Source organism: Podarcis filfolensis (assembly GCF_964270895.1).
Source record: "Podarcis filfolensis genome assembly, chromosome: 9".
NCBI classification, from domain to species: domain Eukaryota; kingdom Metazoa; phylum Chordata; class Lepidosauria; order Squamata; family Lacertidae; genus Podarcis; species Podarcis filfolensis.
In genome coordinates this window covers 39,631,404-39,646,668 of record NC_139610.1, presented here as the reverse complement: position 1 = coordinate 39,646,668, position 15,265 = coordinate 39,631,404, and the positions used below count along the sequence as shown (strand labels likewise).

The following is a 15,265-nucleotide window of genomic DNA, read 5'->3' as shown; positions in this document are numbered from 1 at the left end:
TGTAGGAAACAAGTGAGCATCATAGACTATGTATATTTGACATATAAAAAACCTATTTTGAGGTGGTGCTGTGGGTTAAACCACAGATCCTAGGACTTGCCGATCAGAAGGTTGGCGGTTCGAATCCCTGCGACGGGGTGAGCTCCCGTTGCCCGGTCCCTGCGCCTGCGCCTGCCAACCTAGCAGTTCAAAAGCACGTCAAAGTGCAAGTAGATAAACAGGTACTGCTCCAGCAGGAAGCTAAATGGCGTTATCGTGCGCTGCTCTGGTTTGCCAGAAGTGGCTTAGTCATGCTGGCCACATGACCTGGAAGCTGTACGCCGGCTCCCTCGGCCTATAGAGCGAAATGAGCGCCGCAACCCCAGAGTTGGTCACGACTGGACCTAATGGTCAGGAGTCCCTTTACCTTTTCTATGAAGAGGCTAGTTGGGAACAAAAGGTTTATTCAATCTACTGGTAGTTGAATCCATATTGAATCCATAGGTAGTTTAGGTAACTGCCTTCGATTCACACTTCAGGGAATGGATGCTTCAGATCTCCTTCCTGCTTTGGGTATCTCCAGTTTCTTACATCTCTCCTGCAAATAGTAGCCCTTTTACATCAGACCTAGGGATCTATTAAGCCCAGCGTCCTTCTTCACTTCTTCTTACAAGAAACCTTTGCAAAAAAACTTCATAATTCATGTGAAATGTAAGATAAGTTAACAGGGACATCATTTGACCAAGAAATTTTTTCTTTTAATCCCAGACAAATGGAGACTTGGTAGTAATAAAGAAAAGTTACTTGGTATATACGTTCAACACACGCACACTTATAATAATTTTATACATTCTAGGACCAGGTCCTGGTTTTTAATGCAGGTTTGGATACAACTCCCTGTGCGGGCAATTTCATGTATTATACTCAACTTCTACTGAAGCCAGACAAATTAGGAGTTCATATTTCTATACTTATATCCACATGCATAACATCTACTCACTATGAAAGTTTGGGGGGCTTTAATACCAGTACAGTACCAGTACAGGTGTATCCAGCAGGGGTACTCAGTACTATAGAACTGCACACCAACTGCAGCCTGCCTCCTCTTCTAGAATGAATTGCTATTCTTTCAGGAGAAAATTAGCAGGGCTGGTATGAGGGGTTCTTTTTACTGTTTAAAGCATTAGTCTACTCATCATGTGCATCCTTGTCTTCAAGTGAAGCTGAAATCTTTTGAGCCTAAATATATCAACTTTGTAGTTATATATGTTTTTTTGAATCCAAATCAACGTTGCTGGGCTATACAGTTTGAATACATAAAATACATTTTGTAGCAGCATTGGTTTTCCCCACCACCAGTGCTATTTTGCTAGAAAGAGGTGCTGGAACTCACCATGAACACCTCCCTCCTTCTCTTAGAATGGCAATGGCACCCACCTGAGAGGTGCCGGAACTGAGTTCTGGGGAGGTTCCCACTGAAAAAAATGTCCTGCCCACCACTATTCTCTTACAGAACTGTCAAACTGACAAGTCTCTACTGACAAGAATCATGAAAAACACATGTACAAAATACTAAGACCTACCGTCCAGTATTATCATATATTTGATATAATAATATGTAAAGGCCATGCGGAAAAAAAAATACCTTTGACAAATCTCTGAAGTTGCTTGGAAGCGTAAGGTCCAGTTCTTCTGATTCATAGTTAGTGAGAACCCAAGGAAATACTGGGTACTGGTTTAAGTCATTGTAAGTACGCCCTGGTGATCAAGAAGAACAACAGTTCTTTGAGAGGCAACATCAGAATTCTTGTTATTAATATCTGCAACATCCTATGCAAAAATGAATTATTTGCTCAAGTTATCCTTTATGAAGCACAACCATTATTACCTGCTATAGTGTTTAGAAACATGAGATATTCAAAATTTGAAATTTCTCTGTGCTGCCATCGCTGGGTCATATTTGATGCTTTAAAGATCTGACGCGGACTGGCCATAGAAATGCGCCTGAAAGATAAAATCATTATGTTAGGTAAGATACTGTCAAATCATGGCACATCCACTTATTCCCTCCAAATATCATCTTCTCCTTTTAGTAAGTTATCCTTATTGATATGAGACTGATGGGGCCAAACAGCATCATTTAAACTTGACAGTTTTTTAACATTAAAACTATAACATCAAGATCACCAGCAACAAAGACGTACTATAAGCGTTCTTCTAGCCCTAGCCAAATTGGGAACTTAAGTTCTGGCCCTTTATACAGCTTTGCTATCAACCTCCTTGACCTCAAATGAGACACACATCTTGGTCTCTTCTCCCTGCTGGAAGGGGAACTCCAGCTTTTGATGTTTCTCACCACACTCTTCAGATGCCTTAGAGTTAGACACAATGGTCCTAGTATCTTCACAAATCTCAAACTGAGAGTTAAAGTGAAAGATTAGGCTCAAGGCATCCCAGCCCAGCTTGAAGGCAAAACATCTGGTCTCGGGTGCCTCCTTGCCTTTCACCCCAGTGCATTCTCCAGTCTTCACCTGCAGGTGGGCAATCAACTACAACACCATACCACAATGGCAAAACTCCTTGCTAGCTCCTCACATCCACTTTTAATTTGTCACAAATTTCAAGTGCTGCAGAATTTAAATAAAATTTTCAAATCTTGGAGGCCTAAAGAAGCCACACTCATTAACTTAGCACATGAGATTCCCTTTTAATACATGGGATCATTACAGAAAAGCAGTCACTTTACTATAAAGCAGCCACTTTCTTTTAATTCTGGATCTGGCACAATTTCTGCCCATCACAATCAGAGTGTGCCTTTTTCCTTCTTCCTGTATTTTGCCTCATTCTCATATCACGTACAGCACTGAGAACAACATGTATGCCTTCCAATTCAGCCTTCATTTTGTGATCATAGACCACTGATTTTACCCGACAACTATTCATTCTATTTTAGTTTTCCACATCTTACAATTATCATGTTATCTGCTAATATCTGCATCATCCAAACTTCTAAGTATTATTTCATTTTCCTAGTAGACAGTAAGCATAAGGTAGAAGACAATTGTGCCTGCATAAGGCAAACTGAAGATAGCAAAGAAAAGGACAGTGTTACTGAAACAAGGCAGTGGAAACTGCTCTCTTTTTCTTGTTTCCACTTCCTTTCTGTGTTTCAGATCATGCTTGTTTGCTCTGTTTCTCAGAGCCAGAGGATTCTTCATACCTAGTTTGGGGCAATCCAAAACTAGTACCAATCCCAACACGAGGTAGACAATTAACCACTTTCTTTACTGTAGCAGGTTCTGGAAAGTTGAACATGACAGCAACTGTGGATAAAAAGAATTGATACATTATTCACTTCAATTATGCTGAGTTTCTTGGCATAATGAAAATAACAGAACTCTGGAAATTCAATGCATATATCTTTAAGTTACTTCCCTGATATAATGGCCTGACTTGCATGAAAAAGTAAGCCAAGTTATGGCTTACCAGGACCACATGAATGTATGGGCTCCTGGATAGCAGCTCACAGCTACTTTACTTCTCTCCTCTGTCCTTTTTGCTTCTTCACAAGGACAAATCTTGGCTGCAGCTCATACTTAGTGAGTTTAACCATGAGTCCTGGTTTAGAAGATACATGAAGCCTAACTTTGGCTTAGCTCAGTATGGCATAGAAGCAAAAGGAACTGGGGAGAAATAAGATCAGTCTGGAACAATTATTGCAGCTTGAGCCTAGAACACACAAACTAATGATACAAGTTTCTAGTGGGAAGTGAAAAAGAGGACTAATTGCATTCTTCAGCAATATAACCTTCTAACACTACAACCAAAGGATGAAATGGCTATTCGCATGTAAGAGGCAGGAAATGGAGTGCCACAGAGTTCTGTCCTGGGCTCATTATTGTCTTTCTAAATGACTTGGATGAAGGGTATGCTCATCAAATTTGCAAATGTCAGCAAACTAGGAGGGGTAGCTAATGCCGCAAAAGACAGAATCGGGATTCAGTATTACCTTAACAGACTGGAAAACTGGGCTCAAACTAAAAATGATTCCTATTTTAAAATACAATCCATAGCAGTAATAATAATAATAATAATCCAATCAAACATAGGCTGATACTTCGAGCCTTCCAGTACTATTTCCAGCAGAGTATTACCTCTGTTTGCCATAAAGATTTCCAGTGCTGTGTTTTGCAAGAGATACCGCCGAGAAAAGACTGATCGAATCTCTGAGAACAGCCATTTCCCATGGAGTCCTTCTGTATAAGCAAGTATCTAATTAAAAAAAGATAAGAGATGCACTTAGTCAACTCAAAACAATGTAAGCAACTATTCAGACATCAAAACATATTAGCCATGCATGACTATCATATATTGTCTTAACAAGTTAAAATACGAATAAGTATTCACAAGCAGGAAATCAATCCAGGAAATCACAGTTAGCCAAAATTTCTTATTGTTAGGGTTAAGGAACTATGGTTAATGGTATCCAAACAAGACAACATATTGAGCTATGGTTTAATATGCTATCTTGTTTGAAACCATAGTTTCTTGGTTCTGCCATAATGAGAAACTGTTATTAAATGTAGATTCCTGCTTAATTTCCTCCCTCATGCACGTGACTGCACAAAGCTCATTCTTAGAGATGGAGGAGAAAATGGTTAGTCCCCTTGCTGTAGTAGACAAACTCAATGGGGAGAAATGGAAGTTTTCACATCCAGTTTTGACTAGCCACAGTTTAGTACATTGTCTGAACCTGGACAAACTGTGGTTAGTCTTAACTATGGTATACTGAAGCAAGCCAACCTCAGACTGTGGCTTAGGAAGCTGGCTTCTTTCAATAAACTATAGTTAAGATTAATGACAGTGTGGTTTGGACGTAACATTAAAATATAGTTAATTTGAAATGGAAGTTAAAACTTCCTAGCTTCTTGCAGCCATGAGTGAAGGCTAGACTCATTTTAGGAAACACTGAAGCAGTTTATCATTATTATTAATATAGCCTTCACGCAATAATGTTTGCCTAATATAGATAAGCAAAGGCAACATTATCTATAGTGAAGTAAAAAATAGAGGCATGCTATCTGTTTATTAAAAGTGTTTCTAAGCCACCTTTTTTTAAAGATTTCTTATTACTTGTTTGTGAGACACGTTACTGTGGGTAATAGCCTTATGGGTAAGTAGGTAAAGGTAAAGGGACCCCTGACCATTAGGTCCAGTCGTGACCGACTCTCGGGTTGCGGCGCTCGTCTCGCTTTATTGGCCGAGGGAGCCGGCGTACAGCTTCCGGGTCGTGTGGCCAGCATGACTAAGCCGCAGCGCATGAAAACGCTGTTTACCTTCCCACTGGAGCGGTACCTATTTATCTACTTGCACTTTGACGTGCTTTTGAACTGCTAGGTTGGCAGGAGCAGGGACCGAGCAACGGGAGCTCACCCCGTCACACTAAAATAAGTACTTGTAGGACCAGCTTGCCCAATGGGCTGAAGCCACAGCAATAGCCTCCCGGCAATCCAGTGCTTCTTCCAGTGTGACACCACAACAGCCCTGACTTTGATGCTGCCTCTCCCCCTGCCCTGGTAAGCCGTACGGATGCTACTGCCAGGAGGCTATTGCTGTGGCTCTGTACCACCAAACAAGCCACCACTGTTGCACTACAGAACAAAACTGACTTACATAATTTCTATCTTGTGGTCTAGATTTCTGCTCTGAAGTACACAGTCTTTTTAACCTACAGAAGCATGAAACTTTTTAGAGTTACACGCCAGGATTCAAAGAGCTTCTAACGCCTGCCAAGGACACCCACGTATTATTTGAAGTCCCCACCCCAAAGCTCCTTCATGCATTGCATTTCATAATCTGCATTTGGAACTCATCATGGTGCTGAGATTCTTAGGGCAAAACTAAGGAGGATGTTAGGCCTCTCATCTTTTTCCCCCTCAGCAATATCAAGTAATACAAAATGCATGACATTACATCATTGCATTCTTGAGCTCTCGTGCTCCTGAAAGCTGAAGCTAATTAAACTGGCTAGAGGAGAACATAGCTGGGACTGAAATGGGAGTCACCTTGCCATGCATGTTATATCACAAGATGTTAGAAGGAAGGTAGGAGTCAGAGAATACATGGGGCTGCTTTCAGCAGTGGATACGCCCCATTGGATTTTGAATTAATTTATCAACAAATAAAACCCTTATTCTTTGAACACCAGAGTTAAAACCCATGATTTCCTTGATCTTTCCAACAACACACAGGAATGCAAACAGAGGGCTGATGAAAAGTTCACAGCTCATAGTAAATGGACAAAACTTGGTTATGATAAGAAGTACAACTAGATTTATATTAGAACCCCAAATGCAACCACAGAAACTCTAATAAGCATCATCGAACAATTCCCAATGAATCAACTATTAGAAGTTATCAGTTTAGAAGCAGCTGAGGCCTAACTAAAACGTGCCTTCATTTCTCGTTGGAACAGTATCTGCCTGGTCTGTAGATTCACTTCAAAGTCTCTGGAGTTCAATTAAAACTGGATTAGGTGAAAGCAAACCTTCTTTGGGACTTTCTGTTCTTGGAAACTCCACACATACTGACAGCACCCTAGACAGAGGTCTAGCCCTCCAATGAACCAGTTGCTATGGAAACTGCATCATTACCACAGCTCCGCTCTTATCACACCAGGCATATTAGTTTGAAAGATACTGAACACACACACACACACTGATTCAGAGTATGCTACTTATGGTGTCCTTAAAAAGCTGCACCTTCTTTTGTTCTTATATTTTTATCAAACAGGTATGCATTTTCAGTTTAACCATTTGAAAGCAGTAAAGTGATAAAGATCTCTGTATTATTTTAAAGAAAAAAGCTCTGAAGTGGTAATCTACTGACAAGATGCCTTAGACTTCAAAACAATGTCCCAAATCTCTTTATACTATTCCTGAAAATGTGCAATTTGCCCTTTTGTATTTAGGAGGGGTTATTAATTTTAGGTCAACAAATAGCATAACCTTACAAGTGGTGGCAGTGGAATATTTTGTGGGGAGGTTAGTGGGAGTTAGGAGTGACTGACCTAGTGACCCATGGGACCATCACACCCCTCCTCCTAGTTTTACTTTGAAAATGCTGTCTAAAAAGATTGTGGGTGGTATCGAACTAAGTTGTACTCAGAGTACAGCCTTTGAAATCAAAATTATGACTAACTTAAGCAGTGATTTTAACTGGTCTACTTGGAGCATAAATTAGTCTGGTGGGTGATACCTGACTATAGCTGCCCTCACAGCTCCACTTATCTAGGAGTAAGTCTCATTGGATTCAACAAGACTTACCGGTACTTTTCAGTAGATACGACTGCAGTCTAAGTCACGATTAAGTATGAAAAAGCATAATATTCCAATGGAGCAACAGAATAAAACAGTTACAGGTATAAGCTACAAGCACCATGGTCTTCACATGAAATGAAATTCCAACTGATTTTAATGGGACTTATATCTGTAGTATATTTGCTAAATTATTAGTTATCTTGGGGACACAAGCAATTAAATCTGCAAATAGCTTACAGAACTAAATGAGTAACTAAATCACTTCATCATTTTTATCTGCTACGCAATGTAAACCACAAAGCAAAAAACTAAATACTGGAAGCAAAATTTCAAAAACAAATTATTGAAGCAAACATATTTTTCAAAGAATAAAAGTGATTAAAACACCATCCATTACAAATTTAAAGAATACCGAAGGAGAATATTTAATCTGTGCTTTTAAAGTTATTTTTTAACGTCAATTTTGAATAAAAGAGTATATAGAGTATACTCTGGGAAATATAGAGTATTCTCTCTAAAATCTGATGAGGCCACCAGCAGAGCATTTATTCTATGCAAACATTATGAAATGTCACATTATAATGTGCATGCAATTTATACTTAATTATGTATGTATGCTATAACATCTGTTAATTCTCTTTTTCTTCATAAGAGAGAAAGGAATTTTTTAAATGTGTTTCTTCCTTATATGCACCTAAACATATCTAATATAGAGCAAGGCAGTGATGTTAATTAAAAAAAAAGGTATCCCAGACATCAGTTGCATTCTTATTTCAAACAATGTTTAATTGTCAAATGTTTATTCATGTAACTACTGAATCTAGCATCCTAGCATCCTTTTGCCCCTTATGCCCACTGCAGACTGATACACAATCTCATTGTCTTCTTTCATGGATGACAAACTCAATTAAACATATTCATTATTTTAATGTTTCAATAGACATCTTAGCAAGCACAAAGAATTAAAAATAAATAAATAAATGCTATGTGACCTTTGCATCGATCAGACTAAAATGGTTTAGATCTGAGTAAGGAGGCAAGACGATGTGGGAAAAAAGCTCTTATGTTTTCTCTTCCAATTACTGCAGGAGATGATAAAACCACAGCAAATGATGTATCAGCTCATTTTATCTTATCGCTTTGGGGCTAGGTGACAATGAAGTTCATATTTCACTGGTTCCCATTGAAGATTGTGAAAATTACTTGCCCTCCTGACCTGAAATTTCACTAGAAGACAGAAATTTCTCTTCTGCAAAGTAATGCAATTTTTCATATGTCAACCTTTAGCCCAGCTTTAAAAATTAATTTCATTTATATTAACCAATGATATTGATATTTTCACAGAATGCTCTTTGATACATGAAGCAGTGACTAACAAATTGATGTTGTCTTAGATGGGTAAAACTGTTTTATTTTAAGCTGCTGCAGCAGACAGATTTACAGCAAACTGAAATTCCTTTTTCATAATGCATTATTTGTGCTGACCTGACGCACCTCAAAGCCCATGGCCTGTAAATTATTCATTGACTCTCATGATAGACCTTTCTTGATTTCTAATCCCTTTTCCATCTATTTTGTTTTCAAACTTTTTCTCTAAAAAAAAGCAACATGACAAAATGTTGGCTTTTCTGAAATGTACAGCCTTCGAGCAACTTTTCAAAGACTAACTGGAGGAAGAGAGCATGGGTGCATCCAGGCAATTGATATCATCTCCATAAACTACATGACACCCATGAACACCTGATCTTAATGATGCTTGGCATCTGGTTGTAGCCAATAGTTACTTGCAGAGTAGAAGCCTCAACAAAAAAGCTAAGTCATGCAAAATCCAGATAAATTGGAAGAGGCTAAGAGCTGGGTCTAGGCAAGCCAACTGTACAAGGCAATCTAAAATATGTCACTAGAAAGTGCAATCAATAATCAAAACCACAGCCACAAAAGAAGTTAAAAATCAAGGCTAACACAAAAATGGAGAGCAAGGAACAGGCAAGAATATAAAGAAATTTATAACTGAACCGCCAGCAGTCTCTTCTTGACTTTTCTTTATGGAACACTAGTAGAAGAGTAGGCATTCTTAAAGCTTTTACGGTTAGCAATTATAGAAGGAGGAGAGCCAGTTTGGTGTAGTGGTTAAGAACGGTAGACTCCTAATCTGGGGAACCGGGTTCGCGTCTCTGCTCCTCCACATGCAGCTGCTGAGTGACCTTGGGCTAGTTACACTTCTTTGAAGTTTCTCAGCCCCACTCACCTCACAGAGTGTTTGTTGTGGGGGAGGAAGGGAAAGGAGAATGTTAGCCGCTTTGAGACTCCTTTGGGTAGTGATAAAGCGGGATATCAAATCCAAAAACTCTTCTTATTATTATGGATCAGAAACTGGTTAAGGAACATGAAGCAGAAAGGAATGAATGGACAGTTTTCCCAGTAGAGAGATGTAGAAACTGGAGTCATCCAAGGACTGGTATTAGGACCTCTGCTTTTTAACTTGTTCGAGTTGGAGGTGAGCAGTGAGGTGGCCAAATTTGTTGATGAGACTAAATGGTTCAAGTGGGTGAAAACAAAAAGGGATTGGAAGAAGCCCAAACGATATCAGCAAACTAAGTGAATGGGCACTAAAATTGAAAATGCAATTCAATGTCAGGTGGAAAAAATCTTAATCTCACATGGGGTTTGAACTGACAGTGACTGACCAGAACCAATACGTTTGGGACATAGTGGATAGCTCAATGAAGAGCCTGACCCAGTGTGCTTCAGCTGTGAAAAAGACAAATTCCATGCTAGGGATAATTAAGAAAGGAATTGATGAAGTTGCCAATATCATACTGGTGTTATAACAATCTATGGTGCAACCACACTTGGAATACTGAGTACAATTTTGGTTGTATCATCTTTAAAACCAAAAACCAAAGCATTGTAGAGCTGGAAAAGGTTCAGAAAGGGGCAACCAAAATTATCAAGATGCTAGAGCAGGGGTCAGCAAACTTTTTCAGCAGGGGGCCGGTCCACTGTCCCTCAGACCTTGTGGGGGGGCCGGAATATATTTTGGAAAAGAAGAAGAACAAATTCCTATGCCCCACAAATAACCCAGAGATGCATTTTAAATAAGAGAACACATTCTATTCATGTAAAAACATGCTGATTCCCAGACCATCCACGGGTTGGATTTAGAAGGTGACTGGGCCGGATTCGGCCCCCAGGCCTTAGTTTGCCTACCCATGTGCTAGAGCAACTCTCCTGTGAGGAAAGGTTACAGCTTTGGAAGCTTCTCTGAATACAAAAAAAAAAAATGCAGGTAAGGGACATTATAGAGGGATGTAAGGTTATGCCTGGTGTCAAGAAAGTGGTTAGAGGAAAGTTTTTCTTCCTCATGTTAATAGTAAACCTGGGGCCAAGCAATGAAGCTGAATGTTGGAAGATTCAAGACAGACCAAAGAAAGTAATTCTTCACCCAGCTCATAGATAAACTATGGAATTCGCTCCATCAAGATGTAGTGATGGCCACCAACTTGGATGGTTTTCAGAAAATAATTAGGGAAATCCGTGGAGAACAGGCACTCAGTTGCTAGTAACCATGATGACTATATTCTGTCTCCACTGTCAGAGAAAGTATGCTTTGGTATATTGGTATACAAGTTGCTGGGAATCACAAGTGGGAAGGCAAAGGTAAAGGTAAAAGACCCCTGGACGGTTCAGTCAAAGGCGACTATGGGGTTGCGGCGCTCATCTCACTTTCAGGCCGAGGGAACCGTTGTTTGTCCACAGACTGCTTTCCAGGTCATGGCCAGCATGACTAAACTGCTTCTGGCACAACGGAACACCATGACGTAAGCCAGAGCGCACGGAAATGCTGTTTACCTTCCTGCCACAGCAGTACCTATTTATCTACTTGCACTGGCATGCTTTCGAACTGCTAGGTTGGCAGGAGCTGGGATAGAGCAACGGGAGAAGGGTACTGTTGGATTCAGGTCCTGCCTGACACTGCTGAGCATAGAATGCTATACTAGGTGGGCCTTTGGCCTGTTTCAGCAAGGCTCTTCTTAGGACATAGCTGTGTTAAAATGCCATGACAAGCCTCCAAGCACAGGTGGAACCAAACGGGCCAGAAGCAATTCCTGACATGAAATTATAGCAAGTGCCCTCCTGAATCAAAGCAACTATTCTAGTATTCTGTTTCCCGGCAGCAAGATGCAAGAATCTTACTGAGAAAATCAGTCAGCCTCAGACACAGTGGAAGTACTGCATGGAAATCCTTTGCCGCAACCGCAGACTGAAAGTAGCATTGTATAGTCTGACGTCAGCAGAAAAACAGAAACAGGGAGTTATCAAAGAAGTTTCTTTCATCAGACAGGGAAAGAGAAGCAAGTAAGCTTTGGTCAACTAAGAAACATTACAATTCCACCTGGTGTTGAAGCAGACTAATTACACCTTCAGCAGGTAATATACATACACATGGTTGTCTCTTCTCCAACATTTCAAACGGTGACTAGCAAGATACACTAGGGAGCCTGCAAGTAGGAAATTGAAGCACCAGTGCTTCTCCCTTTTTTGCCCTTTCGCAGTTGGAATTTGGAGCAGTTGCCTTTATACTTGGAAGTTCCATGCCTTTGGAACATTTATCCTCCATAAATTTGTCTCACTATTTAATAAAGTTATTTAAGCGAATAGCCATTCATCATTACCCTAATGCAATGAATTCCATATTCATAATTTAATCATTTGTTGTGTAAATCAGTGTTTCCTTTTGCTGTTCTGAATCTATTGCTAACTAATTTCAGTGGGTCTACTAACACTTTAGCAAAAGAAAGGGGTGATCTCTATCCACTTTCTCTGTACCATTCATAATTTTTATAAACTTCTATCACATTTCCCCTTCAGGATACCCTTTTAGACATGGAGTGACCAGAAGTATATAAAATGTTCCATGGCTACAGCATAAAAGCTTTTACAAAAAAACCAAAACTGTTTTATTTCCAGTCCCTTCTATAATAATGTCTAGGATAGAATTTGAGATTTTCACAGCTGCCGCACACATTGTTGACATTTCCCTTCAACTATTCATCACAACTCCAAGATGTCTTTAATGCTTAGCTACTGCCTGTCCACACACCCTATGTATGCATGCAGTTAGGACTTTTTTAGGCAAATGTGCATCTCTTCACACTTATATTGAACCTCATTTGCCATTTTGTTGCCCATTATCCCAGTTTAAACTTCTATTTGGACCTCTCTACAGTATGCATGTGCTTTTACCATTCTCAGTGATTGGGTGTCATTTATAGACTTGTACACCGCACTGCTTATCCCCAACATCAGATCATATAATAATGCTACATGATCCCAATAAACATTCATGCGTATATTTTTCTATATTATGGGAATTGTTTATTCATACTTCCAGCTTCCTGTTCTTTAATGAGTTCCTGACCCATAAATGGTCCCAACCTTTTCTCCGGTAACTGCTTTGTGCTTTTATATTGTATTTTTATGTTGTGAACTGCCCTGAGATCTGCAGATAAAGATATAATTAATGTCCTACGTCCTACCCGCAAATCAACTTTTTAATTTAAAAAGTCAGTATGGGCTACCCACTGGTCCTCCCGTAAGGCTCTTAGTAGCGTTGCATATAGTTCCAATTCAATCTATGTCTTACACTTGGGTACAAAGGCGCATGGAGACAAAACTGAATGAATGCTCATGATAGTGGATAAAGGCAAATTAGCTGATGTTGTGGGGCTATTAATGTTGCTTACCGGGACAATTGGTCGTACAAGAATATAAGAAGAGCCTGCTGGATTAGGTCAACAGCCTATATAGTTCAGCATCCTGTTCTCACAGTGGTGAACAAGATGCCCATGGAAAGCTCAAAAGCAGGACAGGAGCATTGTCCCCACTTGTGAATCCTAGCAATTGGCATTCAGAGGCAGTGGAGGTAGAACACAGCTATTGTGGGTAATAGATGTTGATGGGTAACTGATAACTGCTTAAAAACTTAAGAAACCATTATCTAAGGTACTTGTTAATTTATTAATACTTTCATTTTAGGGTAAAAGTAGGAACCTGCCTTGTAGCTCTGGTTGTACTTGCATCTTTGGACAAATGCCAGTTTATAATATACAATGCCAGTTTATAATATACAACTGACACATTGAACTGCACTTACAACCATTCCCAACCATCAAAAATTCTAGAAATTGCCCAGAAATCCAAGCAAATGGTACCCTGTGGGTTGTATTAGAATTTGCAATGGTACAGAATGCCATTTATTATAAGTCTTGTTTGCCAATCGGTACATTAATGTATGTGAACTTTCAGACTGGGGCAGTAAGCAGAAGGTGTTTGTAGCCAGTACTACCTGGCAAGAACACTGAAGTTCCTTTCTACCAGTTTGGGGACTGGTAAATGCCACTCATACATTTGCAGCTTTGAAGACTTTATGGTCTTCATGGTAATTTACGAAGTGTTAATTACCCTTAAGAATTCAAATTCAGCTGCAGGAGAAAGAAAACAATAACTGAGCTACAATATAAATTGGGTATAATGCTCTCTGCTGATATCACCATACCTATGTAGTTACAGATATTTAGGAGGCAGAATTCAAAGCTGTTTCCAAATTCACTCTTTTAATATTGAGTGGGAAATTATGTGAGTTCTATAAGAAACTGGAGAATAGAAAGAGTCTGATTAGTAGTCTTGTTGCTACATAGGTAACTAAGGTTAGAGTTCTCCACAAGGTAAAAAAAGGGAGGAAGAGCCACATATAGACAAATACGTGGGCGACTCCCAAATTGCAGAAATATATAGGTGAGATATTCGCTGCCAATGACCTGCCATTTGTCAGAGGTGGAGTTCCTAAAAACTACAATATACTCTATACTGACCTGAAGTACTTCAGTGTTCCTACTGGCTCTTTAATTTGTTATTTGGTGTGCTGAATAATACTTAGAACTGCCCGATTCTAGTGTAGTCAATGAAGCTCACTGGGCAGTCTTGAGTAAGTTGCTATCTCTCAGCCTAGTCCAACTTCACAGGGTTGTGATACCTCTTTCTAGAAAAAGAGGTGCCAGAACTCACCATGAACACCTCCCTTGTTCTCTTATAATGGCAATGGCGCCCACTAGAGAGGTGCCCAAACTCAGTTCCGGTGAGTTCCAGATGAAAAAAAGCCCTGGTGTTATGGATAAAAACCAGATGTCGTGGTATTTCCCATTCTGAACTGCTTATAAGAAAACGCTTTTACATTTTTTGTTGTAACTCTAATGTACTTCAAAGCTGATTATAGTTTATTATTTCCAAAAAATAAAATAGAAAAATAAGCATAACCTGCAGTAAACAATTCCAGAATGTAATTGGATTTAGTTACTTAGTTATGTATTTGGGTTTTTATTATTATTAAGGAATCCAGTGTACAGCTGGTTAAGCAGCTAATGACAACAAATGACAGCTTTGAAAGTTCTGCTCATGTTGATGGGGTCTACTTATAAAAAAATTATTTTGTTGCAGCTTCTGTGTACTGTCATCTCTTCTCCCTCCTTGAGTTTGATTGATTACTGCTTTACCTTATATTCATTAATCTCATTACCTTATCTTCTATACCACTTCATTTTAGCAGAAAGGCAATAATAAAACCCTCATCCATTATCCTTTTACTCATCTAGTCAAGCGGAAATGGTTAATAACATGGTACAAATTGAACTTCAATCACCCCATTTTCTCCTTTGTTGAATGCACATTAAAGTATATTCGAAAAGTGCCATTTGTTTTACAGGGAATTTGTTCTGTATTGCTAAAACTAAAATTAAGTATTTCTCAGTTTGTTTATTAAATATATCCAGCTGTTCTTTTATCTCAGATACTAAACCTTACCTCATTTTATTGAAATGTAATGCGAAAGACTTATCTCCCAAAACACGGTTTTACAAAATGATCCATTTTATTTTATTTTTAATATTTCATGAATTGTTACAGGTGAA

General features: G+C 39.2%; 1 protein-coding gene across 4 annotated transcripts in view; it reads right to left on the bottom strand.

Annotated features, from left to right (window-relative positions):
- LRBA (LPS responsive beige-like anchor protein) overlaps positions 1-15,265 on the bottom strand; it is a 354,335-nt gene that overhangs the window by 92,917 nt on the left and 246,153 nt on the right. For all 4 annotated transcript variants that reach the window (XM_083630908.1, XM_083630910.1, XM_083630909.1 and 1 more), the window contains exons 41-44: positions 4,134-4,251; positions 3,200-3,302; positions 1,868-1,983; positions 1,625-1,737 (exon numbers count right to left, since the gene is read on the bottom strand). In XM_083630908.1, coding sequence (XP_083487034.1) covers positions 1,625-1,737; positions 1,868-1,983; positions 3,200-3,302; positions 4,134-4,251 — 450 coding nt within the window. The remainder of the gene's footprint in view (positions 1-1,624; positions 1,738-1,867; positions 1,984-3,199; positions 3,303-4,133; positions 4,252-15,265) is intronic.